At 48.4% G+C, this 27,925-nt stretch overlaps 1 protein-coding gene across 1 annotated transcript in view; it reads left to right on the forward strand.

Moving 5' to 3' along the window:
* The window catches only part of LAMC1 (laminin subunit gamma 1), a 138,569-nt gene that overhangs the window by 89,238 nt on the left and 21,406 nt on the right, over positions 1-27,925 (forward strand). Inside the window, exons 5-15 of the mRNA XM_081193275.1 lie at positions 2,852-3,040; positions 6,279-6,396; positions 6,631-6,729; positions 14,601-14,737; positions 14,986-15,108; positions 15,224-15,413; positions 17,356-17,468; positions 20,423-20,644; positions 21,524-21,712; positions 26,993-27,238; positions 27,665-27,818. Of these exons, the coding sequence (XP_081049401.1) occupies positions 2,852-3,040; positions 6,279-6,396; positions 6,631-6,729; positions 14,601-14,737; positions 14,986-15,108; positions 15,224-15,413; positions 17,356-17,468; positions 20,423-20,644; positions 21,524-21,712; positions 26,993-27,238; positions 27,665-27,818 (1,780 nt within the window). The remainder of the gene's footprint in view (positions 1-2,851; positions 3,041-6,278; positions 6,397-6,630; positions 6,730-14,600; positions 14,738-14,985; positions 15,109-15,223; positions 15,414-17,355; positions 17,469-20,422; positions 20,645-21,523; positions 21,713-26,992; positions 27,239-27,664; positions 27,819-27,925) is intronic.

Here is a 27,925-nt window from a genome sequence, read left to right on the forward strand (position 1 = left end):
CCCACGTGTGGGAGACCTCCACCCACCATCTTCTAGCTATCACTTGGCAATCAGAGAAAGCTACTTGTTGTTAGATTTAGCAAACCATTCAGAGTTTGCTATCAGCAAGCCTCCTGTTACTGCAGTTTGCCAGCCTTCCATTCTATGCAAACTCTTAGTGAGAGCTTTACGTAAGCAATCCTGGGTCTTATCCTTGTAATCTAAGTGCTGTATCACCTGTGCGTATTCCATAGATATAGCTACCTTCAAAGCACCAGGACAGGTAGAACATACCACTTCAAACAGAACATCACCTGCAGGTCATGCAAAATAATTTATATCATTGAATGCAAAGAAAAGAAAAGAGAAAGAAAGAATGAATGTCATATTCAGTATGCAGGTAAAATTACAACCAACCTATGCACACATTTTAGAAACCACAAATCAGTGATTTTGACCAAAAAAAAAGAGGTGGAGCACCCTGTTGCCATACACTTTATTTCTGAGCGCCTCGTGGGACTTAATAATTGGCACAGAGGTGCCGGCAGATCCAACCAGGTTAGCAAGAAGGCATAACTTTTGGATGCACACAGTGGACGCCTCAGCACTGCACGGCCTCAACCCAGAGGATACAAGCAGTGTGGCTTCACTTCAGCAAAACGAAGGCCTTCTGTGCACACCCTAAAACTGTCCGCTTGGAAACAGCCTTCTATCTATCAGAGGAACCAAAGAATGTGGATGTTGAAACATTTTGCTATAAGAATTTAAAATGTCTGTGAGAAGGCATTCTCCTTGTAACTGCAGATAATAATTGCCTTGCAGCATCTTGCATTTCCCTCTGCCCAGACAGTCTGCGATGGGCCTGCACTTTTTGAGTTATGGTGATGCTTCTGGAATTTCCCCACGCTTCTTAGCTGTAGCACAGGCTGTATGGTGCTTCTTTGTTCCTTCCCATACATTTGACGGGTGGTGTATAGCATCTGCGCTGCATGGGGACTCTGCACTCTGGTGAGCACCCAACACAATGGCTTAATTTTTGAAGGCACAATTTAGCCTGCTTCATTGCACGCTAGTGTGCTCTGGCCTCCAGCATTAGAATCGCTAGCTTACTGCATGGAGAGGGAAGGCAACATTTCTTCCTAACTTGCTTCATATGTATGCTGAGAGTTCCCAGCTGTATATGTGAGTCTGTGACTTGAGTTGAAAGCCTGACGAAACTGGTGTCTGATGGGCTCTTGTTCTGCTCCATGTCCTAGACATGAGCAATTAGGCCTGTCTGTGCTAAGGAAAGCAGAAAGTTTGTTCTCTCTCATTCACATTCACATGCACAGACACACAGGATGCAGCTGGGGCAGGCTGGTCTGGCTGCTATCTTTCCCTGCAGTTTGCATGCCAGAGAGCAGCATAAACTGTGTGGGAGGGCTGTGGGAAGGCTAGAAACTGTGGCACAGCTGGAGAGACAGCCGGGTGGAAAATCTAGTACACTCAGCAACATATCACGACTCCAGCCCTTTGGGGTGAGGGGGTGGGGAAGGCACGCTCATGGACAAAGGCTAATTGCCTCCACCTCCTGGAGCCTCGGGCAAGAGCAGGTGAACCATAAGGATAGTGCTATTCTGGTTTGCACCATGGTACCTGTGCAGCTCCCTGCGGTTCCTCTGACTTGGGGGGGGGGTTACCCCAAAGCTGCTGAAGTGAGGATCAGGCAGCAGCTCAACCCTGCAGATGCAGGAAGGGTGTGTCCGCTTGACTCTGCTCTGTGGACTGGCAGCTAGGGGCCTGGGAGCTCAAGCCTGGCTTTCCCTTTGGGGCCCCTCCCCCCGCCCCCAAGTCTAAGGAATTGCACCCTTAGTCACGCTAGCTGTTTCCCTCATGTACGCCAAGACCCAGGGAAAAGGGGATCTGTAGCACAGTGTACGAACCTTAGCATATTTCTCTGGTGCCTTGACTTGTGCACCAGAAATGGGTCAGCGTAGCACAAAGTTCATAAGCAGAGCACTGTGTGTGTGTGTGTGTGTGTGTGTGTGTGTGTAAAAGAGCATGTTGCCTGTGTTCTAGCTTACATGGGAATTGAAGGATAGAGCCCATGTTGCTGGCCGTTAGTTCTTTTTTAGTTGAAAATACAGTGGTACCTCAGGTTAAGCACTTAATTTGTTCTGGAGTTCCGTTCTTAACTTGAAACTGTTCTTAACCTGAAGCACCACTTTAGCTAATGGGGCCTCTTGCTGCTGCTGCGCCGCCAGAGCCCGATTTCTGTTCTCATCCTGAAGCAAAGTTCTTAACCTGAGGTACTATTTCTGGGTTAGCGGAGTCTGTAACCTGAGGTGTATGTAACCTGAGGTACCACTGTATGGCTTGGTGTTCTTTTTTTTAAAAAAAACCAGAACAGCAGGAAACTAAGCTCTACTACATCCCAACCTATGGGATTTTTGGCTCCAGTTCAGAAGCTTCACCAACCATCTCAGCCTCTGCTACCTTTGGTGTCCCCCTAAACTAATAGGAAGGAAACCACAGTGAACTAGCTTGCTGAAAATCACTGAACTTGTTGAGCTTTCATATTCTTTATGGTAAACCTGGAATGTTATCTGAGGTCCCAAACTCTTACTGCATCATCTCCAAACAGGTAGAAACAATTGCTTAATTTTCTCATCTCTTTACTTCTCCCCAACCTCTTTTCATTCTGAGCCATTTGGTGTTTCTGTTAATCTGCATTTTTCTTTTGGACTGAGCATCTTCTTTTACAACTTTATAGACTTGGTAGCGTTTACTTCTGGATTTGTTGCCTGGCGGGTGGGGCAGATGGAAAAGGGTTTAGCAGGGAGATGTGCTTAGTGGCCTACTAAACAAGCACATCTTTGTTCCTTACCTCTAGCTTGCAACTGCAATGGCCGGTCACAGGAGTGCTACTTTGATCCTGAGCTCTACCGTTCCACGGGCCACGGTGGCCACTGCACAAGCTGCTTTGGTAATACTGACGGACCAAACTGCGAGAGATGTCGGGAGAATTTCTACCGCCTTGGGAGTGAGGAAGCGTGCCTGCCTTGTAACTGCAACCCTGTGGGTGAGTGGCAGAGATGATGAATCTCTTTGGGTTTTTCAGTTGTTAAGCTTCCAAAAGGGAGAGAGTTTTTGGCATGCTTTGTGGGTTTAAATTGTAACAACTAGAATAACATTTTGTGTGAAGTCAGCTCTTAAATCAGCTTTAGTTTTTAAAAGGTAGGGGGCCTACCAAAATGGTTGTAGTCCTAATGGGTGGGATGTATGTGAGATGGAGAAGAGACTGTCTATTGCAGGGATCATGTGGAAGGGGCCAATGGGTTGCACTGCCCATGGGGCATGGCCACCCAAGATCAGCGCTGGAGGGGCCCATTATGGAAGAGGCAGTGATTTCCCCAAGTGCTTCTTCCAGCAGGAGTGGAGAGTTAAGCCTTCTTGCTGCGCCTAGTGATTCAAGTTATCTGGTGTGACTGGTGAGGTTAACTCTCTTCTGGTGTGCCTTGAATTCTCTTTCTTGGTCACAGCTCAGCTGGTAGAGCATGAGACTCTTAATCTCAGGGTCGCAGGTTTGAGCCCTGTGTTGGGCAACAAATCCCTGCATTGCAGGGGAATAGGCTAGATGACCCTCATGGTCTGTCCCAACTCTACAGTTCTGTGGTTCTAGAACGGATGATATGTGAACAGAGATCTGTACTTGGGCATTAGTAGAATAGTGTTTAAAATGTTAAACAGTGGTTATCCAGATTCACATATTCAATAAAATCTGTACAGAATGTAATATAGCTGAGGTGTCCCACTCAGGCACTGATCTGAGCTGTGTTTATGTGTTTCTCTGCCAGGCTAATGCTGTGATTAGACTCTTATTTTGCTATTGTGCCAAGTGTAAATGCCAAGTGGGGTTGCAACAATGAAGACTGGTTTTTCAGTCAACGGCAAATTTAGAAGGCCTGATAAGGAGCATTAAAACCTTGTAGTATATTCCATGACACAACAGGCAGCCAGTGTATATTTAAAGTGTGTGTGTGTGTGTTGATTTAAGATGGCATTTTTGCCTGAGTAATTGTTCCTAAATAATTGCTGGCTTGAAGGAAGACTGTTGACTGTATATGGTAAAGGTCTTTGTGAGCTTCTTGTTGCTAAATCAATCTGTTTTGTTTTAATCCTCTTAATGGGTTTTTTTGTGTCAATCTTTTTCTAGCCTAAAAATGAAGTAACCTCTTGCAATGCCAATGAGAAGTTAGTTTTTTAATGTCATCCTTGCCTCTTTAAAGTACTGATACTTGACCCACTGAAAAACAACACAAATGATCCCAGTGCATCCTAGTTTGGAAGTTAAATGCCTTGCCATTCAAAGCCTTTAATGCAGGGGTCAGCAAGGCTCATCAGGCATGGGCTGGATCACTCCCACAGAGATCCTCCATGGGCCGGGCCTGCGCAGCGCGACACCGGAAATCATGTATGCTCATGTCCGTGGTGCCGGAAATCACTCCTGCACATGCCCAGACGCCGAAAAGTGCGCCTGCACAGAAGTGATTTCCGGCATCTGGGCATGCACAGAAGTGATTTCCGGCATCTGGGCATGCACAGAAGTGATTTCCGGCATCTGGGCATGCACAGAAGTGATTTCCGGCATCTGGGCATGCACAGAAGTGATTTCCGGCATCTGGGCATGCACAGAAGTGATTTCCGGCATCTGGGCATGCACAGAAGTGATTTCTGGAGCCACGGGAGAGAGTCCCCACGCCGCACTGCGCCGGTTTAGCGTGGTGCGCAGGGACTCGCTGAGCGGGCAGCTCAGTTCAGGGGCGGCTCATGGGCCAGTTAAGTGACCCTCATGGGCCGCTTTTGGCCCATGTGCCTTAGGTTGCCGACCTCTGCTTTAATGTAAGAGGCAGCAGCTAGCCTGCTTCCTGTGCTGCCAGTCACCAATCTAGAGGGAAAAGATATGTGGAGACACAGCATATGCTTCAAGAGAACTTGCCAGCAGGATTATTTAGAGTGTGTTATTGAAGTGGGCTTCTTGGGAAGCTGTTTGTTGATCTGTGCTTTAATGGATTGTGACCTATATTATTTCAGATAAAGCCTCTTGCTTATGAAACCCCAAAGCCTATATAGTTGGGTTCTGTATTCCGTCAGTATAGGAACTTAAAATGGTTGGGGGTGAAGTCAGTGTGCCCTGCAGTTATGGAATGACCTTCCAGGTGAGGTCTGAGAGTGGACATCTCTCCTCGCCTTTGGGGCAGAGGGGGGACTGCCAAGTCTTCTGTGAAAGCTTTCTAGATTGTTGAGTCTGGTGGCATTTGGTCTGGCTGCCGCTGGCCCAGGATATCTGAGTCTGCGCTGCGTCAGAGCCCAGGCGGAAGCTCTTTGACAGAACGCACCTCTGTACAGAAACAGTCTCTGCCAATAGACAAGGACCACTTTAAAGGAAAAGGGCTGTGCTAGAATTCCACCTGCCACTGGAAGTGCTGCAGTCCAGACTCAAGTTGCCACCTCAGTGAAAGCTAGACTTTTGCTTTATGTATTTAATAGGACACCAGGGTCTTGTGGCTTTGCTGGTCTGATTTATGTAGAAGCTGAACGTTCTACAACCCGCAGCCCATAGAGAAATATGATAACACTGCTTTTAAATAAATGAAATTATGTACAGAAAGCCCAGGTTATAACTCAGATCAGCAAAAGAGAGCGGGGGGGGGGGGAGGGAGTGGAGTCTGCTGCTTCCTACAATTGACAAGCAAATCATAAGCTGCTTTTTAAACTCCCTCAATTGCAGTGGACAGACAGCTGGATATTGAACTTCTCAAAAACACCATATAACGCAGTTCATGCTCTTTAGCCTCACAGAGTGTTCAGGATTTTTGTCTGCATGGGCTTAGCCTATTCTGAGCTGTGCCAACAAGAATCAAAATAGTTTGTTTTACATTGTATTGCAGCAAAAGGTTGTTCTTGTCTAAGTGTATGCACCACTGGGGGGGGGGGGCACACAGCATATAACTGCCAAGTATTAAATTATGGATGATTGCAACTTCAATATAGGATAAGTCCTGATTTCAGTGTGTAGGTTGGAAACCTTTAGATGGTTAACACATGTTGCATATTTTACTTCAGATTACTTCATCTAGATAACATTGTTTTAGTCTGGGGTGGAGGGACTATAGAAACGATATACTATTGTGATTGCCTTTGCCTATTCTAGGATACTGGTCCCTCCCTATTTAAGGGCCTAGTGTGAAGAACAAATAGTGCAGTTTTTGTGTTGATTTGCTTTTTAATAGTACCTTGATCTCATTTTGTACACACAGGTTCCCTCAGCACTCAGTGTGACAACTATGGGCGGTGCAGTTGTAAGCCTGGTGTGATGGGCGACAAATGTGATAGATGTCAGCCCGGCTTCCACTCTCTCACAGAGGCCGGTTGCAGGTAAAAGTTGACTGACCCTAGATCAATATATAGATGGAAGTAGTGGCTGTGACAGAGAATGTCCTGATGTTGCTGGGCTGCAGCTCTCATCCTTCCTGACCCCTGGCCGTGATGGCTGGGGCTGGCAAGAGTTGTGGCCCACCTCAGGCCCCCTTCCTGATATACTGCCTGGAAACTTGGTTTCCTTCTTCTCCTCCTCAGTGCTCTGACTGGACTTCTTTGCTTCTCTTCCAGGCGCTGTTCTTGCAATCCTGCTGGCAGTAGGGACGAGTGCAACATGGACACGGGGCGTTGTACTTGCAGAGACAACGCTGAGGGCTTCAACTGTGAAAGGTAGGGGGGGGGGGTTGCATTGCGTCACAGGATTTTGAATGTGGGATTTGACCCATTTGTTGCTGTCAGGGGTTTAGGTGCAGAGGCACGGGCAAGGGAGGAAACAGAGAGCGAAGGGGAGGAGACAGAGGAAAGGATGAGTGATGACGACGACCCGAGATCTCCCAGTCTTTCCAGTGAATCAGAGGATTCACAGAAAGGAGCACCAGTGGCCAGGGCAAGGGGGGAGTCTAGGGAGGCACCCCAGGAAGATAGAGCCAGAGGAGACTCAGGGGGGAGCAGCTGGAAATCGGGACCAGCGTCACCGCCAGGAAGCAGGGAAGAGGAAAGGAGCCAGGGGGGAAGCGCTGGCAGCTCACCACAGGAGGGAGGGCAGGAGTCAGGAGTGGCCACACCTCCATCGGGGAGCGAAGAAACGGTTAAGAGGAAAGTGGAAGGTTGGGCGCGCGCGCCAAGTTCAAATGCAGAGGAAGGCGGCGCAGTGAGCAGCCCCGAAAGGGAACCAGGTCCTAAAGCCCGGCGCAAGGAGGCAGAAGGGTCCGGGTCAGCGTCAGAAGAATCCCGGAAGGAAGAAGCCCCGGGGGGTAGAGGGACCCAGAGGAGGACAGTCAGGAGGAAAAGGTGGAGCAAGGCTAGGATATTAAGTTGGTGCGCACGGGGCGGAGACTCAGACGGAGCCTCGCCGATCTAGCTAGTAGACGTAGAGTTGCAGACAGCAGCGTGAGAATGGAAACTGTAATTCAATAAAGACTTTACTTAATGACCGCTGGCTAGCGTGATCCTCTGTGAGCTAGGATCTTGAAGCAGCTCTGACAGTAGGCTCCGTCTCCACATTGTGGGCATCTGCAGCCTCGAGGAGGGGAGAGAAACAGGCGCCCACTAGCGAGCTCACGAACGGCAGGAGACATGACGGCTGAGCAGCAGATAGAGGACCTCAGAAAAGCAGTGGCACAACTGAACGCCGAGGTTCTCGCATCCAGGAAGAGAGAGGACGAGGCAGCTGCCGCCTGCAGGGATCTCCAGGTCAGGTTAGACGTACTGGCAAAGCAAACACCCCGGCAGGAGGGAATTGGGTTGGCGAGACGGACAGGCGGGCTGCTCTCTCACTTCGATGGGAACCTGCAACAGTATCCCAACTTTAGAGCCGACGTACTGTGCGCACTGCAACTGTTGCATAAAGACTTTAGAGATGAACAGGAGAGAGTGGGGTTCATCATGTCCCATCTGCATGGGGAGGCGAAAGCATGGTTGCGCAATTTATGGAGAGATAACGATCCGGCGCTCCAGAATGCGGATGCCTTTATTAAAGCGATGGATGGGTGTTTCTTATCAAGTATTGACATTGATCTTGCACGGAAGGAGGTGCATGGGCTGAGACAAGGGAGGGCCAGCGTCAGACAGTATCATGCCCGCTTTTTCGCCTTGGTCAGCGCCCTGGAATGGGACAGAGATTCGGCTCCTGTAAGAGACCTCTTTTGGGAGGGACTGCACAACTCGATTAAAGATGAGATAGCGAGGGGGGAGAGACCCCGAACCACCCAGGAGGTCGTTCAGAGGGCACTGGCAGTGGGGGTGAGGCTGGAAGGACGTCCGTGGAGCAAGGACGAAGGACGTGGAGGGCGCGAACCAGCCGGGGGCCCCTCCTTCTTTCCCAGAGAAGCAGCGCGGGCGCAATCCACGCCTCCGCCAGGAGGAGGAGCCGAACCTATGGAGGTTGGAGGTGCAAGGGCTCAGTCAGCAACCAGAGCCCTAACACCGGCAGCAGTGAAGGCGAAGCCTCCTAGAGGGACCAGGAAGTGTTACGTCTGTGAGCAGCCAGGGCATATGGCGAAAGAGTGTCCCCAGAGGCCCCACAAGCTTACTGCAGCCTCAGCAATGGTGACTGCAGCAACGCAGCAGGGAGGACCACAGCAGGGAAACGACGATGTCTGGCTGGAGGAAGAGGCACTGGGGCCCAGCCAGACGTGTTAGTGACGCAGTCCCCAGAAATTTTACAGCCAGTGAACCCCCTCCCGCCCAAACCAGTAGTGAGGCTCACAGCATCTCTCCAGCTGCCCAATGGAATCACCATGGACGTGCCAATCACCATCGACTCCGGCAGCAACGCGGACTTTATAGGGCAGGAATTTGTCGACAGGCACGCTGTGCAGTTGCTGCCGGCCACACTGCCCCTGCAGGTTGTCACGGTGGATGGCAGGGAGCTGCTAGGGGGGCAAGTGGTGAAGCAGACGCCACCAATGGTGATGCGACTTGGGAATCACAGGGAAGTCATCAGCTTCAACGTCACTCAACTGTCTGACACGCCCATTGTATTGGGCATGAGTTGGCTGGACAAGCACAGCCCAACGATGGCTTGGTTCCAGAGGCAGCTGGTCTTCGGCTCTTCCTTTTGTGCTGAACACTGCATCGTACCCAGGCAGGAAGGAGAGGAAGAGGAGTCACAGCTGCTGCTAGGCACGCTGCAAGCGATTCCCCACAAGTACGCAGAATTTCTGGAAGTTTTCTGCGAGAAGGAGGCGGACAGGCTACCCCCTCACAGACCATATGACTGCAAAATTGACCTGCTGCCGGGGGCGGCGCTGCCTAAAGGGAAGCTGTATTCCATGTCTGAGGACGAACTGCAGGAACTCAAAGACTTCATCGATCATAATTTGGAGCGCGGTTTCATCCGGGAGTCTAAGGCAGTGGGGGGCAGTCCTGTATTCTTTGTTAAGAAGCGAGACACGCCCCAAAAAAGACTCGTAGTGGATTACAGGATTTTGAACAGTGTGACCAAGCCGTCGGACTTCCCCATGCCCCGCATCGACGACCTCCTGGCGAAGGTACGGAAGGGAAAGGTGTTCACCAAGTTGGACCTGCGGGGGGCGTACAACCTCATTCGCATGCGGGAAGGTGATGAGTGGAAGACGGCCATGTTCACGCCACTGGGTACCTACGAATACAGAGTTATGCCTTTTGGACTGCAAAATGGCGCTCACGTTTTTCAAGCATTTATGCATCACGTGTTGGCGGGACTTCTCTACAAGACGTGCGTCTGTTTCTTGGATGACATCCTGATCTTTTCGGAGTCGCAGCAAGAACATGACAAGCACGTCAAGGAAGTGCTGGGCAGGCTAAAGCAACACAGGCTCTACGCCAAGCTGGAGAAGTGCCAATTTGACGTGCCGGAGGTGGATTTTCTGGGCTACAAGCTGTCTGACAAGGGGCTCGCCATGGACAGCGCCAAGGTTCGAGCAGTGTTGGATTGGAAGAGCCCACGCAACCGGAAGGAGGTCCAACGGTTTGTCGGCTTTGCGAACTTCTATCGCAAGTTTATCAAGGGCTTCGCGATGCAGACGGCGGCCATCACTGACACCCTTAGCTCCAAGAAGAAGAAGTTCATCTGGACAGAGCAGGCGGAGCAGTCCTTTCAGGCCCTCAAGCGTCTCTTCGCGTCGGAAGAGCAGCTGCTTCATGTCAACCCCAGCATGCCGATGAGGGTGGAGACAGACGCTTCGGACAGAGCAGTGGGGGCGGTCCTGCTGCAGAAGGACCCGCAGGGCGTGTGGCGGCCGGGAGCGTTTTACTCCAGGAAGCTCAGCAAGTCCGAGCAGAACTACACCATATGGGACAGGGAGTTGCTGGCCATTCATGCAGCGTTCAAGGCGTGGAGGCACTTTCTGATCGGCGCCAAGCACACGGTGCAGGTTTGCACGGACCACAAGAATCTGGAACACTGGCGCACGGCACAGTTCCTGAACCAGAGGCAGATACGTTGGGCTGAGTTCTTTGCGGACTTCGACTTCCGAATAGAGTATGTCCCGGGGGACACCAACATCATGGCAGACGCTCTCTCCCGCAAGCCACAGTATCTGGAGGACGCGACACCAGCGGCCGCCATGCACATCTTTGCACCGACAGTGTGGGCGTGCGCCGCGGCGACCGTGGACCTAGAGGCGGTGCGGCGAGCGTTGCAGGGGGACTCCTTCGCACAAACGAAGATGGCAGAGGTGCGAGGGGGCAAGGCAGCGGCCGACGGTTTCCAGCTACGAGATGGATTGCTCATCCGTAAAGGGGCCATCTACGTGCCGGGTGACGAACTTCGAGCCAAGGTGCTACAGCAGCTGCACGACGCACCCACGGCCGGGCACTTTGGCAAGGAGAAGACGGTGGAATTAGTAGCCAGGGATTTCTGGTGGCCTGGAATGAGAGGGGAGGTCGCAGACTACGTAGCGAGGTGTGACACCTGCCAGAGGGCAAAGCCGGTGCACAAACCGCCGGCTGGACTGTTGGAGCCGCTGCAAACTCCGGTCGAACCTTGGGAAAGGGTGGCTCTGGACTTTGTCACGGATCTGCCCAGCTCAAGGGGCAAGACGGCAGTGTTGGTGGTGGTGGACCTGTTCTCCAAGATGGCGCATTTCATTCCGTGTGCTAAGGTGGCCACGGCGGAGCAAACCGCCAAACTGTTCATAGACCACGTGTTCAAGGTTCACGGTCTGCCACGGTCTATTCTGTCCGACCGCGGGCGGCAGTTCATCTCGAACTTCTGGCAGAAACTGATGGGCTTCCTAAACGTCAAGATCAATCTGGCGTCGGCGAGACACCCGCAGACCAACGGGCAAGCGGAGCGAGCCAATGCCATCATGCAGCAGTACCTGAGATGTTATGCAAACCAACAGCCTGCGACGTGGGTGGATTACCTGCCGCTTGCAGAGTTTGCCTACAACAACACGAAGCACGTATCCACGGGCGTCACGCCGTTCTTCGCCAACAACGGGCGGCACCCTAGAACCTTCCCGGGACTGGAATGCAGGGGAGAAGGGGAGCCGCAGTCAGCAGATGCGTTCGCGTCGGAGCTGCAGGAAGTCCACGATCAGCTGCGGCGCCACCTGGAGCTGGCTAAACACGCATACAAGGTACAAGCGGACAAACACAGAAGGGTTGGCGAAGAGCTCCACGTGGGAGACTGGGTCTGGTTAGCAGCCCACGCAGTGCCGGCCAGGTCGTTGGCCAAGAAGAAACTAGGGCATAAACAACTGGGGCCCTACCAAGTCGAAGAGCAGGTCAACCCGGTGGCTTTCAGGCTGGCGCTTCCGGAGGGTTCCAGAATGCATCCGGTGTTCCACAGATCGGTGCTCACTCCCTACAAGGCACCGCACAGGTTCCAGGAACCCGGAACGGCGCCGAGTCCGCTCAGAGAAGGAACGGGGCACGCGGGAGTGGCACAGGAGGAGCGCATCAACGAAGTCACGGAGATTTTGGACTCCAGATGGGGGGAAGAGGGAGTAGAATACTTTCTCGCCAGGGAGGGCACCCCGGCCAGTGCGAACAGCTGGGTGCCGGGCTACGCTTTAGACGAACCTCTACTCAAAGACGAGTTTCATGCCCTCTTCCCACATAGACCTATGCCAGCAGACTTTTTCGACGACTGGCTTTTCACGCCCACGCTTTCGGACAGCACGTTCAGGGGGTTCGACTCGGACGAGGAACCAACACGAGACGTCCGTTCCCCGGAGGGGTCACCCTCGGGATCTGTCTCAGAACCCTCGTATTGGTGGGACGATAGGCCGGAGGAGCAGTTCCGCAGGAAGTGGCTGGACTGTTCCGGCCGAGCAACGCCGCCTGGAGGAAGTGCGGGAGAGACGGACATGGACATTTTCGGGGACGACCCTGGTTTCGAGCACGGCGGCACAGAGATGGAAGAGGAGGTGACTGTCGTCAACGAGAGCAGAGAGGAAGACCTGGAAGAGTTCCGCTGGAGGCCTGCCACGGGAAGCGACCGATATCCGACGTTCGTCCCTTTGCAACAGCAGCCCCCAGCTCCAGCACCGGAAGGAGGGGAGGGGGGACTGGGGGGCTTCGAGGGGGGGATGGATGTCAGGGGTTTAGGTGCAGAGGCACGGGCAAGGGAGGAAACAGAGAGCGAAGGGGAGGAGACAGAGGAAAGGATGAGTGATGACGACGACCCGAGATCTCCCAGTCTTTCCAGTGAATCAGAGGATTCACAGAAAGGAGCACCAGTGGCCAGGGCAAGGGGGGAGTCTAGGGAGGCACCCCAGGAAGATAGAGCCAGAGGAGACTCAGGGGGGAGCAGCTGGAAATCGGGACCAGCGTCACCGCCAGGAAGCAGGGAAGAGGAAGGGAGCCAGGGGGGAAGCGCTGGCAGCTCACCACAGGAGGGAGGGCAGGAGTCAGGAGTGGCCACACCTCCATCGGGGAGCGAAGAAACGGTTAAGAGGAAGGTGGAAGGTTGGGCGCGCGCGCCAAGTTCAAATGCAGAGGAAGGCGGCGCAGTAAGCAGCCCCGAAAGGGAACCAGGTCCTAAAGCCCGGCGCAAGGAGGCAGGAGGGTCTGGGTCAGCGTCAGAAGAATCCAGGAAGGAAGAAGCCCCGGGGGGTAGAGGGACCCAGAGGAGGACAGTCAGGAGGAAAAGGTGGAGCAAGGCTAGGATATTAAGTTGGTGCGCACGGGGCGGAGACTCAGACGGAGCCTCGCCGATCTAGCTAGTAGACGTAGAGTTGCAGACAGCAGCGTGAGAATGGAAACTGTAATTCAATAAAGACTTTACTTAATGACCGCTGGCTAGCGTGATCCTCTGTGAGCTAGGATCTTGAAGCAGCTCTGACAGTTGCGCTTTGCCTTTCTGCCCTTTGTAGGGCTGGGAGCAGTGTACAAGAGGGACGATCCCTTTTTTATCCTTACAAAAAATCCATGATGAAAATCAGGCTTGAGAGACAGCTGCTTTTTGGTTTTTTTAAAAATAATTTTTATTAAGTTTTCCATTTAACAATCCAATCATATCACATTAATTATTCCAAATTATACCAATACATATCATAAAGTCCAAATATTTTGCCAAATTATAATTTTTTGTTGGGGGTTCCCATGCTTCGAGTTCAGTAAGGGTCCAATCATCTCATATTTCTGCTGCTTTTAGTGTTCACCAGTCCCATCTTTCAACGTTCTTGTTGTTATCCTTTTTTTTCTTATTAGCCTCTGAGTTGTTTCCACAGGCGAGTTAAAGTAAGCAATATTATGCTTCTGTGTGAACTTTTAAAGTCTCTCCCTTTTTTTAAAGCTGAGAGATGGCTGCTTTTTGAAAGACTTCCTAATGAATCTGATGGTTGAGAGCAGCTCCTGACGTTTCAGTCCGTTTCTCACAAAGAGCAGGTGGGGTAATAAATTGGCACCTGTGCTGGGATTGAGTGAAAAGATTTCACTTGAGAATGTTGGGCTCAGTTTTTAATTCTCAGTTGGGGAGATGGAAGAGAAATTTGGGCCACTGAAATGAGGCCATTTTGCCAATTGAGAATTAAATATGTAGAGATCCACTTGGCAGTAGTGGCTTTTTTCCCCCTTTTCAACTTGCAGCAGTTCTTCTGCTGTTAGTGAGAACAAGCCCTTTAGGGCTCAGTAACATTTGTGTGGAACGCGCTGTTGTTATTCTAGCAAAAGCACAGGGTGAATTTGATTATCTATGACAGGTGCATGTCTTTAGACACCCCCATGTGCAGAGGTTGGGTCTCAGCTCTCCACCAGAACATGGATATAGCCATGGAAATAACAATTGCCGTATAAAGTGAGGAATGGTTCTGTGTAGGGATTAGAGTCCAGCTTTTCCGGGTCAAAGACCAGCATCTATCTGCTGCACCACAGAAGAAAGACAATCTCTAGCAATACTTTTTCAGGATGCTGGCTGTTATTTTACCAGAATGGAAGACTTCCTCAGATTTAGTGTGAAGTTCTGCCACAAAGTGGTCTAGCTTGACTGTAAGAAATATTGTGGATGCAGCTCTGTGGCCCAGTTAAATGAAACTCTTAAAGATGTGAAGGCAGAAGATCAATGTGGGAGATGGATTAGAAGTGCTTAGTGGTTTTTAACTTTATTTTAGGTGTAAACCTGGCTTTTTTAACCTGGATCCCGCCAACCCAAGGGGATGCACTCCCTGCTTTTGTTTTGGGCACTCATCTGTCTGTACCAATGCTGTTGGATACAGCATCTACCGAATTACCTCCAGCTTTCAGTATGGTAAGTGCAAGTTTCAATCTAACTTGAACAACTCCTGCCCTATACCTTAAAAGCTTTAACATTTTCTTTTCACAAGATAGAGACTGCTGCCTGATTCCAGCTGCACTGCAGTAGAACATGGTTTGTGTTGCAGAAATTATAAATTAAATTAAATTATAAAATGATAAGGTTACATCAAGAAAAGCACAGGCTATGCAGCAAATTAGTTTGGCAGTGCTTAAGTTCCAGTTTCTTTTTGTGGCTTTCAGGAGAGGAGGACTGGCACGCAGAACAGCGAGATGGCTCTGAAATCTCAGTTCAGTGGATTAGTGAGACTCAAGAAATATCTGTGATCTCAGAAACTCCCTTTCCCATCTACTTCATTGCTCCAGGTATATAACAAGAGTGGCATGGTTATTTGCATGGACCGGTAGTGTGCTAATATTTACAACTAAACTCCCTGCCTTTACCATTCCTTGGATGTGGACTTTGTTGCTTCCCTTTCAGGCAAGTTCCTTGGGAATCAAATCTTGAGTTACGGCCAAAACGTGACATTCTCTTTTCGGGTCGATAGGCGGGACACACGCCTTTCTGCGGAGGACATAGTGCTTGAAGGTGCTGGCCTGAGAGTCTCCGTACCTCTGATTGCTCAAGGCAACTCCTATCCCAGTGAGAGCACCCTGAAGTATGCCTTCAGGTGAGGGCATGTGTTTTTCTAATCTGGGGAAGTTCAAGGTTGATCGAAGCAGCAGCAAATGGCTTTAACCAGAATCTAACGCGGCACAAAATGTTTCTTTAAAGAGAGTGCAGTTTCGGATTGGAATTCTAGCTGTGGCCAGCTATGAATTACTTAGCTTGAATCATTGATAAAAGCCGCCTGCAAAAACTCTGGGAACAATGAGATTGTGGTTTTTTCCCAACAATTTGAAGTTGGCTCATAATTATTGTGCACGCATGTCTCCATTCTAGATGTAGGCATGTTATTCCCAATGCCACTTGGCAGGCAGTATCCTGCATATTAAGAGGGGGGTTTTCCTTGTATCTGAGTGGATGAAGAATACCTCTTTTAATACAGCTCTATGCAGCGTTTTTTAAAAAGTAATTTGTATTAAAAATAATGCTACTTTAAAAATGTCTGCTGCCAATTTCATTATGCAGTAGATTTTTAACTGATTACTCTAACCAATTGTCTGATGTTTGTAGCCCAAACAATATGGCAGCATCACTTAAGAGAGCTACGCTTTCAAGGCTAAAAAGTGTGAAGCTCTGATTTTTTTTGGGGGGGGGGAAGGATCCAGCCAGATTTGAGCACTTTTGAAGTCCTGTTAATATTAATTGGGGAGAGTTAAGAGCGCACCCAGCTTTTCCCTTTCAACCAGTGTGTCCGCAGGTGCTTGCTTCACTTTTTGTGGGATCATGTCTAAATTTTGTTTGAGGACACACATTCATATTTTCTGCTTAAAATGGACTGAGTGTTTTATCCCACATGGTTATTAATAAAAAGCTAATTCAGACTGTACTCTAAAAACATTCTTAAAAACATTATAGCTTCATCCTGTATTGATTTGTTGTTTTTCCTGTCGTTCCTCTGAATAGCTCAGGGCAGCTTATGGATATGTTTTAGACCCAGCTTTGATTCAGCAGAACCAGCCCCCTGTGGCTTCAGACCACCTTCTCTGACTATCTCAATGTGGATAGTTTCTTGTCCTATTTATGGATGCATTTTGTTCCCAGCTCTTCAGGGCTGCCACCTTTCTTTCTCTTCACTGCCAATGTAATCTTAAAAACGCAACTGGAACAAAGCATGCAAAATAGACCTGTCTTGTGTGCATCGTTCCCCCTCAGGTTGAACCATTTGCTGTGCTAGGGCTTGCCGATCAGAAGGTCGGCAGTTCAAATCCCCGCAACGGGGTGAGCTCCTGTTGCTCAGTCCCAGCTCCTGCCAACCACGCAGTTCAAAAGCACTTCAGAGTGCAAGTAGATAAATAGGTGGCGGGAAGGTAAACGGCGGGAAGGTAAACTGCGTTTCCGTGTGCTGCTCTGGTTTGCCAGAAGCGGCTTAGTCATGCTGGCCACATGACCCGTAAGCTGTACGCCGGCTCCCTCGGCCAATAAAGCGAGATGAGTGCCGCAACCCCAGAGTCTGCCTAATGGTCAGGGGTCCCTTTACCCTTTACCTTTACACACTCTAATAGCTTTTTAAACATAGCTGTTACAACTTGACAGTGGTGCCTATTTGAATGGGATGATGGAGGGATAGTGGGCTGCATGGCGGCTGCTGTGTGGGACTTTTGGGTGTTAATGGCTCTGGAAATCTTGGCTAACCAGCTGATGGCTGGGCAGGCTAGAGTGAGTGTGACCTCCTTCAAGCACTGCTGGCACGCCACTGCCAGGTGGGGGGCAAAGAATGGGAAGTTGCTCCAGAAGCTCTTAGCCTGGTGGGATGGAAAGGAAGAAACAAATAAAAGTGCCCCCCCCCTTGCACTAATCCCTGAGTAGAGGCAAGTGCCCCCCCCCCGGCAAATAATAATACAGTAACATTGCACAGTTTCTTGAGTTGCCCTGTAGAAGGGGAATGACTAATCTCACAAGTGAATGCTTTAGAGGTTTAAAAGTGATGCATGTTTCTTCCCTGTTAGACTCCATGAAGCTGCAGATTATCCATGGAGACCTTCTCTTACCCCGTTTGAGTTCCAGAAGCTGCTGCACAACTTAACAGCAATCAAGATCCGTGGGACCTACAGTGAGAGGAGTAAGTTGCCACAGTAGTTGGATGATCAGGCTGCATGGGTGTCAAGCACGTTAGCCTCTTTGCATCAAGAAGGAGAGGAAATAGGCCAGAGACTGGGAATTGCAAGCCTTCCAGATCTTGTTGGGCTGCAGCTTCTACCGTCCCTGAGAACTGGGCAGGCTGACTGGGGCGGAGGGGAGTTTGAGTCCAGCTGCATCTGATGGGGCACACGCTCCTCATCCCTGGAATATTGTCATTCAACTATTGTTGGAGATTTGCTAAATTGTGGATATTTTCCAGTAATGTTTAAGTTTAGAAGAGGGCCAGAGGAAAATTCTTAACATTTTCCAGTAAATCTAAGAGCTGAATGAGCACTTATAATAAATGTCCAAATGCTGTTGTCATTGACCAGCAAATGACATTTTCCTGAGAATTTAACAGGTCATCTTGATTTTGCCAACACCTCCCTGCTTTCCCATGTAAATTGCAGAACTTTCTGAATTATGTATTCATTAACCACCTGGCAGAAGTTGCCCATAATGTAAAGCTAGGCTGATACAATGCAGAAAGCATCTGCTAAATATGTCTAAAATGTATGGAATTTGCAGAAGCATTGGTAAGTTACGCATGCTTTGGTGAATAGCTTTGCTGAAAGGGGGGGAGGGAGAAATGCAGGGAAATTGTGGTGTAATTAACATTCCTTTCATTGCAAACATGCAGGGGGACACCTAGGGCTGTGGCTGAAGTCAGAGTTCGCTACCCAAAATGTAAACATCCTTCCATCAAAATATAGTCCCATAAAATTATTTTGTACATGAAGCAGAGCCCTTCCTAAGGGCAATTTCTAGGGCATGGCTTTCAGCAACGAGCCAGTTAGGGGAGCTCTAGAGTTTTGCTGGGAGCTCTCACAACAAATGTTTATAAAGGATGAATTACAAAGTTAGGCTGGGCCAAGAGATCAGCCGGTCCATCTGCGAAGGGGCGGTAGCTGTGGGGGCTCTTTCCTGACCATATAAGCCGAAGGAATGGTGTGTGCAAATACATTTTATGGTAGTGAAAGCTGCATTCTTTACCCACTCCCATGCTTTTACAAGGAGGATTTTTTGGCAAGTTGCCACCTCTTCTTGCCTGTTAGCTCTGCTGTGCAAAGGCATCTCCCTGCTTTGGTCTCTCAGCATCACATGGAGGCCCAGGGCAGATGTAGGGCTGCTTCCCTGAGCACCTGCACTTGCAGATCAGGAGCACCTTCCCTCCTGCCATCTCTGGAGCAGTTCCACTTGCCAGCATTAACTATGGTTTCATGTTGCATGTGCCTGCATGCAAATCAGGAACTAGAGAATAAAAGCTATGGTTTTGAGCAGATTTGTGAAGCATAGATATGAGGGACCTTTGCTTCACATCTCATGCAAAATGATAATTCACACAAAGCAGGAGAGGAGGCAGAACTGGTCTAGGGAGCGCAGGAGGAAGTGGGATGGAGGGTTTGTTCCTGGCCCCTGGTGCAGTTGGTAGCAAACAAGTTCTTTATTCTGCACATTACATAATGGGTCCCTTGTGCTCCTAAGATTTACCAACCTTGTGGACTGTATCAGGAACAAATTCGAATCACAGAGCCTGAATGGTATTGAAGAGCGATCTAGTCCAGTTCCCTTTCCTCAGTCAAGAGCCTATGCAAACTAATGCATTTGAGTGGCACAAACAGAGTGCAAGGGACTGTGCACTGCAGACACATATAATTCAGCTGGTTGAAATAAATAAAGCTTTGTTGAAGGCTGCCCAGAATGGCTGGGGAAACTCAGCCAGATGCGTGGGGTGTTGTTGTTGTTGTTGTTGTTGTTGTTGTTGTTGTTGTTGTTGTTGTTGTTGTTGTTGTTATCATCACCATCACCATCATGCTGTGTAGGCCACATTCTTATGGCTGCTAGTCAGATTCACCTGGGAGAAAAATAGTTCCCGGCCTTAAATATGGCCGTCATTTAGACTCTCCAAGAGTGAGCTAAAACTCCACCCACAGAGAACTCTCAGAATCAGATTTTTTTAAAAAAATGTCACACACACACACACACACACACACACACACACACACACACACACAGCACCAGTAAAAAATATAAGGTTTATAGTTCACCTTGGGACTTGGCTACTTTAGTAAAGAAAAAGCGTTTTATATGCGTATAACACTGTGGCACCAGATGACACTGTAGAGTCCTGTCTTTCACCAACATGATTTCCAACAATAAAGTTTACAGTATGTTTTCCTGAAACACTTTTTTGATGTGTCTAGAAGAGGCATAGGCAAACTCGGCTCTCTGGATGTTTTGGGACTACAACTCCCGTCATCCCTAACTAACAGGACCAGTGGTCAGGGATGATGGAAGTTGTAGTCCCCAATCATCTGGAGGGCCGAGTTTGCCTATGCCTGGTCTAGAACCAGCCTTGCAGTGCACAAAATGTATAATTTGACATGGATGAATTAGAAATGTTTTTTTAAACCAAAACCTAATAATTTGATTTATTTATATGCTATCTTCTAAGCAGAAACACGTGGAAGATAGTGTTGTTGACATTTAAACCATATGTTCACCTAGTGCAACAGTGCTGCCAATAGTTACGGTCATTTCTAATCCCTCATAGGAAGGTTTGTAAAACAACCAAGGAATTGAGAATTGACTACGGGAGTCAAAAGTGTGGTGAAAGTAGCCACAGAATTTGCTGGTGGGGAAGTTGAAAGGATGGCGCTGGTTCCTTCCTTCCTCACTCTCATCCCACATGCGTCCTGGCCAGGGCCTCAGGGAGAAGGTCACCGGCAGGGTCACATCTGCGAGGCCCACAGCTGGAAATCTTGAACATGTGAACATGTGTTTTGTCTTGGACAGGATTCAGGTTCTTTGCTTCCAAAGCTGTTCTAAGCTTCTACACTTCTAATAGTTAATGATAGTCACATTTGCATGTATGAACCACATCTTTTCTTCCAGGTGCTGGATATTTGGATGATGTCACTATTGTGAGCGCTCGGCCTGGGTCTGGAACACCAGCAACTTGGGTGGAGAGCTGTACGTGTCCCACAGGATACTTGGGGCAGTTCTGTGAACGATGTGCCCAGGGCTACAGGAGGGAGACCCCTAATCTTGGGCCCTATAGTCCGTGTGTGCCTTGCTTCTGCAATGGGCACAGTGAAACGTGCAACCCTGAATCGGGTAAGAGAGAGTGCTCAGATGCAGATGGTGTTGGGGTTTAACTTTTTATTTTTGAGCTTTGCCATTAGACCTAGAATATGATGCTAGCCCAGGAAGTCTCATTGAATTGATAGCATTGGCAGTTGACCTGAGATTGAAAAAAGTACTTATTCACACAGCATGTGGTTGTCCTATGGCAGTTTCTCCCACAAGAGGGAGCGATGCCCACCAGCCTGGAAGGTTGGCTCCTAGGAACTGCACATGGGGACCCAGGAGCTGTTTGTGGGCTTCACGCAAGCTTCTGGTTGGCCACTGGGAGAACAGGAAGATGGGCTAGATGGGTCCCCCTTTGGCCTGATCCAGCAGCCAGGCCCTTCCACACTTACAGGCTCTTACGTTCTTATGAGAACGTCTTCATGCCACCCAACAACTCCTTTCCCAGGTGCATTGGTAGTACCTGATCACAGCAAAGAACAAGCCAGTAGCTCCCTCTTCTGGCAAGGTGCCTGTATCTATTTCTCAGTCTCTAATTTGAGGCCTGTGGCACTTTACATAGATTTAAGCCAAGCAGCCAGAGTTGAAAGTTTTTTCTGGACCCTGACAGTGTTCACAGGGGAAATTCCCCTCTTCCTCATTTAGTTTTACTTTTCAGTTCTCTCCCCCCCCCCCTTGATAATACTGTTCTTGGAATGGCAAGCAGTCAATGGAAAGACAAAAGCCATAAGCGAAAAAATAAATCCAGCCCTGTGCCTTGTCCACCCCCTAAAGCCACATAATGTTTCCGGAAATGGCCATGTGCTGAGAAATTAGTCTGGGCCAGGAGAGATTCCGGTAAAGCAGTTGCCCACTGGCTGCATAGACCTGGGGAATAAACCGCCCTCTTTCTCCCACCTGAAACAGGAGCCTGTGACTGCAGGGACAACACAGCAGGTCCTCACTGTGAGAAGTGCAGCGATGGCTATTATGGAGATGCAACCACAGGCAGCTCTTCCGACTGCCAGCCGTGTCCGTGTCCAGGGGGATCAAGCTGTGCCATAGTGCCCAAAACCAAGGAGGTGGTGTGCACCAGTTGCCCAGCTGGTACTACAGGTATGCTGCCATACATGAAGCTTCAGTTATGCATATTCACATGCTGCTTGCCAGAGGTCTCTTAAGGGGGGGAAATGGTTGAATGATGTTCCATACACTTTACTACTTTTTTAATATGGGGGGGGGGGCTTTTTACAGCTCAAGTTCCACATGCCTTCATTGACAACTACCTGGGGGGTTGGCAGGGTCCAGAATGTGAATGGAGCAATAGATGATGATGATTTATTTGATTTATATACTGCTCTTTATCAAAAGATCCCAGGCCAGTATAACATTAAAAACACATTTTACAGGACATAAAAATAAAAACATAGACAAAGCTATGTTTATGATAATGAAATAATCATAATAAAAGGTGCCCCTACCCCTTTAACAGACCACAGACTATATAATGGCCAAAGACCTGGGTGAAAGGATTGTTTTCGTCTGGCACCTCAGACGTGTAATGATGACGTCAGGCAAGTCACCACCAAAAAGACCCATTTTCATTTTGCCACCCTCTGAACCCCTCAGGGAGGGGGATATTGACAAGGACCTCCAATGACAAGCACATGCTCTTACTTTTGTACATAAAATCATAGAATCTTAGAATTGGAAGGGTCATCTAGTCCAACCCACTGCAGTGCAGGAATCTCAGCTAAAGCACCCGGGACAGAGGGACGTCCAACCTCTGCTTAAACCTCAAAGGAAGGAGAGTCCACCACCTCTCGTGGGAGTCTGAACTCCTCTTACTGTCAGCAAGCTTTTCTGAATGTTTAGTCGGAATCTCCTTTCTTGCAACTTGAAGCCATTGCCTCGAGTCCTGCCCTCAGGAGCAGGAGAAAACAAGAATGCTTCCTCTTCTGTTTGACAGTCCTTCAAACATATTTGAAGATGGCTATCATCTCTCCCTCAGTCTCCTCTTTTCCAGGCTAAATATCCCCAACTCCTTCAACCATTCCTCATAAGGCTTCGTTTCCAGACCCTCGATCATCTTGGTCACCCTCCCCTGCACACGTTCCAGCTTGTCAACATCCTTCTTAAATTGTGGTGCCCAGAATTGGACACAGTATTCCAGATATGATCTGACCAAGACAGAATCGAGTGGTACTATTACTTCCCTTGATCTGGACACTAGATTTCTGATGATGCAGTCTAGAATAGCATTCACTTTTTTTGCTGCTGCATCACACTGTTGACTCATGTTAAGCTTGTGGTTCACCCTTAGATCCTTTTCGTGTGTACTGCTAGTAAGCCAAGTGTCCCCCATCCTGTATCTGTGCATCTGGTTCTTCCTGCCTAAGTGCCAGGCCTAACATTTGTCCCTATGGAAATTCATTTTGTTAGCTTGGGCCCTGTTCTCCAATCTGTTAAGGTCATTTTGAATGCAGATTCTGTCTTCTGCAACATTAGCTACCCCTCCCAGTTTGGTGTCATTTGCAAATTTGATGAGCATCCCCTCAATTCCTTCACCCAAGTCATTTATAAAGATGTTAAACAATAACGGACCCAGGACACCCCACTTGTCACTTTTCCCCAGGATGACAAGAAACCATGAATTAGTACTCTTTGGTTTTGGTCAGTCAACCTGCTACAAATCCACCCAACAGGTCCCTCATTCAACCCACATTTTATCAGCTTCCTCTAGAGAAGATCATGAAGGAATTTGTCAAAAGCATTACAGAAATCAAGATACACAATGTCCACAGCATTTCCCTGATCCATCAAAAAAAGATATCAGATTGGTCTGGCAAGACTTACTTTTGAGAAACCCATGCTGGGTCTTTGCAATCACAGCATCCTTTTCTAAATGTTCACAGACTGTTGAATTCTCTGTTCTAGGACATTCCCTGGTATTGACGTCAAGCTCGCTGGTCGGTAGTTACTCGGGTCTTCCCTTTCCCCCCTTTTGAAGATGGGGACAATATTTGCCTGCTTCCAGTCTGTAGGGACCTTGCCTGTTCTCCAAGAACTCCTTAAGATCTACAATAGACTACTTTCCAGCCACTCAGAAAGTCGGTGGTTTTAATCCTCTGCCCAAGCAAGCAGAGAGGCATCCTGCCAGTTATGGGACAAATTCCAGTCAGGCAAAAGCACTCAAGGAAGGGCATGGAACGGGGCTAGTGAGAGGTGTGGCCTGGAGAGAGTTGCAAGGACCAGTTGAGTAAGCCCTTGGCCCTGACGTTCTCTACCTCCATTTAACATTTCAAGCATATTTCAAGCAAGCTTTATTTATAGTGAACCTCCTTTTATGGGTGGGTGGGTAGCCAGAACTGTTTATGCCCTTCCGTGGGTAATAGTGAATAACCATAGAATGCAACCAAGCTGGAAAATGAAGATTTCTATGCCAGACCTGGGAACAAGGAGAGAAAAGGAGGTGGAGAAAGCAATATTGTATGGGCCAGCAGCATAAACATAGCTGCTTTACCAGGGCCAAGCCTAGGCACCCCTTACACACTCAGTACAGATTATTGAATTCAGTGCTGTTGCTAGTTGAATTCAGTGCTGTTGCTACCTCAATCCTCTGTTAGTTCCCTCTAAAACAGAAGCTGATGTCACATGGTGCTTGTTTTAGGGTGAAGTGCACAGTAGTGAATTGGTGGTGGAGTTTACTTTCCCTTTCCCTGTGGCCAATATAAGTGCAGTGTCTTTGGGTATTGTTTGATTGGGGAAATGGACTTTGCAGCCCATCTGAGGGTGATACCTTTGCTTAAGAACTGTGGATAATAGGTATCCAGGTAAGCTTGAAGACAAACAACACACACACACACACACCCCTCTCCTTCCTGTCCTAGTGAATTGCAAGGCAGTTTAGAATTGGCCCCCAGATGAACTATTGGCTGATTCATCTGAGGAGAAGGAAGCCCCCAAATAATTGTGCAACTTGTCTGCATTCCATGAATGAGCTTGTAAGAGTTGTGCAAGCCAACACACAAAAATTTTTTACATCTTAGTGCTGGCGGCTCCTTTGTATTTCTTATCAGCCCTAACAGCCATGATGCACCTGGACTCCTGTTTCTTTGAAGTTCAAGTTTCCCCCCGTTAATCTTTAGTTCTTCCATATCAATTAATGGATAGATGAAAATAACGATAGCTTTCTGTACGGTGTCTGTGGCAGTTGCGAGAAGCCACCTGTCTGAATGTGCTCGAGAGGAGAGGAGAGGAGAGAGCCGTCTCCCGTCCCTTTCTAAGGATTCTCCCAACTGAAATACATTTTCTGCCAACACAAGAACTAAAACATGCAAACATAAAACTCAAGGGTGTAGCCAGGAGCGGCGGCGGGGGGGGGGGGGCGGGCAGCAGCTGCCCCCCTAAATCAATTCAAATCTGAGGTTCTGCCCCCTTAACAAAAATCTGAGGTTCTGCCCCCTTAACAAAAATCCTGGTTACGCCAATGATAAAACTCCTAGTCTATTGTGCCCTATAATACAAATATGAAACTAAAAGTGAACCTGTCCCAGTATCATCCTGACACTCCTCTACCCAAATGCTCGGCTGTTTATTTCTCCTTAGCACTTCCTGTTTTGCACTCTTTTCGTCTTTGTATGGATTATAAATTTGATTATACCTGTTTGCTCTCCATCATGTTTTCAGCAAATTCCTTTTCAGTTTAAGGTTTTTACTGTGGAAATGTTGCTTCACTTTTCAGCTCTGCTTTCTGTCTTTTAACTCCTTGGTTTTTCAAGTCATGGTGGAGGGCTTCCCCCTTGTCAAGATGGCACATTTCTTCCTTCTCATCTTGCATTACGCCCAACCCCTTTAGAGCTCTTAACTTTGGAATTTGTTGCCAGCCATAGTCAATTCAACTTAAATTTCTTCCCATTTTCAAAAAGCATCAAAGTCTTCCCACAGAGCTGTCTTCTTTGTGCCACTTGCAACCATTCTTTGACATCAGTCTCCTGTTGCTTTTTCCTTTTGTAAGAAAATGACCAAGAAAGATGTTTATAGCTTACATTTAGTTTACGCACACATTGGATTTCCCCTAAAAATTCCTTTCTTCCTCCTTTCCCTTTTGGTTTTTCTCTTTTATTCCTCCTGCCTTCCCCATATTACCTTCACTCTTTTATAAGCCTTCAAGAAGGACCTTTTGCTTAAATCTCGGAACAATGCCTTCTCTGTTTTCAGTTCTTTACAAGTTGGCTTGTCTTAATAGTATACTATTTAATAGTAGTATTTTATTCAGAGAGTTGGTGGCTGAATTTGGAAGCATGGTTTATTGAGATGGGAATGAGCCTGTGAAAGTCTCAAGTTCCCACTTGCTTCCCAGCACTAGTGAAGAAGCCACGGGGAAGCTGTCATTTCCATTTTTGGTTAACCAGATTCAACCAAACCATAAAAATTGCTACTGAACCCTAAACTGTGTTCAGTCTTAACCAGGGCTTTTTTTCATCCGGAAGTCATCGGAACTGAGTTCCGCAACCTCTTTGGTGCATTGTGGCACCTCATTGTAGCGCACTGGCAGCTGTCTAGCAGCACGTTGCCCAGAGGTGCGTGTCGGAGGCTTTGGGCTGCACAGAGTGTCGGAGGTGACGTTGTAATGCAGCCTCAGTGATGCTAGCAGTGGGACGATTGGGCAGAGAAGCGTCCCCGTCCCCCCCGCTAAAAAAGGCTCTCTTAGGGTTGTCCATCAAAAAAGCTCAACAACTTTTTGGGAGTCCCTGTACCTCTTTTTCTAGGAAAAAACACTGGTCTTAACCATGGTTTGCAGCTAGCTTTTTTTTAACAAAGTAAGTTTTTTTTAAAAATAATAATAATCAGATGTCAAAGCAAGCTACAATTTATAAAAAATGGAAGCGAAAGCCTTCAAACCTTGTGGTTACACCAGAGGAGGGGCATGAACCCAAGGCTACCACAGGCTCATTTCCATCCCAGAGAACTACAGCTTATCATGTCAATTGAATAACTCCAGGGTGACACAATGGTTTGATTGCTGGATTTGGACATGAAAAACAAATTTTCATATCCACAGTGCTTTACTTTCTCCCAGCATTGTTGTGAGGCTAAAGTACTACTCTGAGCTCTTTGGAGGAATAAACAACATGCACGTATAATAAACAAATGGGACCAGCAACAAAATTTTGCATTGTGGCCTAAAGGAAGTATTTCTGTTCCAGGTTCCAGCCAAGCATTCTGTCCAGGCATGGCATTTCACACTCTTCCATTTTTCCTTTCCATGTCTCACTGCACATGCTGTTGCTACTGAACATGCTTAGAGCTCATAGGACTGTTGGGAGGTGGTTTGACCCTTGGAGTCTTTCTTTTTGAAACGCATTTGCTTTCTAATGTGCTTTGCCCTTGTAGGCAAACGGTGTGAATTGTGCGATGATGGCTATTTTGGAGATCCTCTTGGTGAGAATGGCCCCGCCAGGCTTTGCCGCCTCTGCCAGTGCAGTGACAACATTGACCCCAATGCTGTTGGGAATTGCAACCGCTTGACGGGCGAATGTCTGAAGTGCATCTATAATACGGCTGGTTTCTACTGTGACCGGTGCAAAGATGGATTCTATGGGAATCCCTTGGCTCAGAATACAGAGGACAAGTGCAAAGGTATGTGTCTGTAATACGTTCTTTGTTACAATCCAGAGGTCTAGGTCAGAACACAAGACACTCCCCATCTCCTAGGCACTTGTAATCATTGTGGTGAAACTGCACATAATCTTTCGTCTTGAACTTGTAAAGAATAGTTGCTTGCCCTTTGCAGGGAGGCATCCCCGGATTTATGTATTGCAGCATTTTAAATAATAAAACACCTGAAATACAAAGTAGTACTTTTGCACTTTCCCCCATTGAGGGCGCACCCTTCACACATCCCACTAAGGGGAGATGGTGAGACTTCTGTTTCCAACATGGTACAGAAGCACTGAAAACACAAAGTGCCTTGGGCTTCCTGCGACTTCAACTAGTCCACAGCTGTTCTCCGAACCCTTTCTCATTAGAAAATACGTGTTGATGGGTCCCCTTTTGCTCCTGCAGCTTGCAGCTGTAATCCTTACGGCACGGTGAACTTACAGACCAACTGCAATCAAGTAACGGGGCAGTGTGAGTGCCTTCCGCACGTCACAGAAAGGGACTGCAGCTCTTGTCAGCCCGGCTTCTACAACCTGCAGAGCAGACGGGGCTGCGAGAGGTGAGCTGCGTCCCACTGCTCTCACCTTGTCACAGGAACTCCTTGGGGGAAGGTTAGGAGAGCAGTGGTGGCAAAAATGGTGCCTATAACTCCTTCCCAGAAGATCA

Source organism: Podarcis bocagei (assembly GCF_964188305.1).
Source record: "Podarcis bocagei genome assembly, chromosome: 5".
NCBI lineage: Eukaryota > Metazoa > Chordata > Lepidosauria > Squamata > Lacertidae > Podarcis > Podarcis bocagei.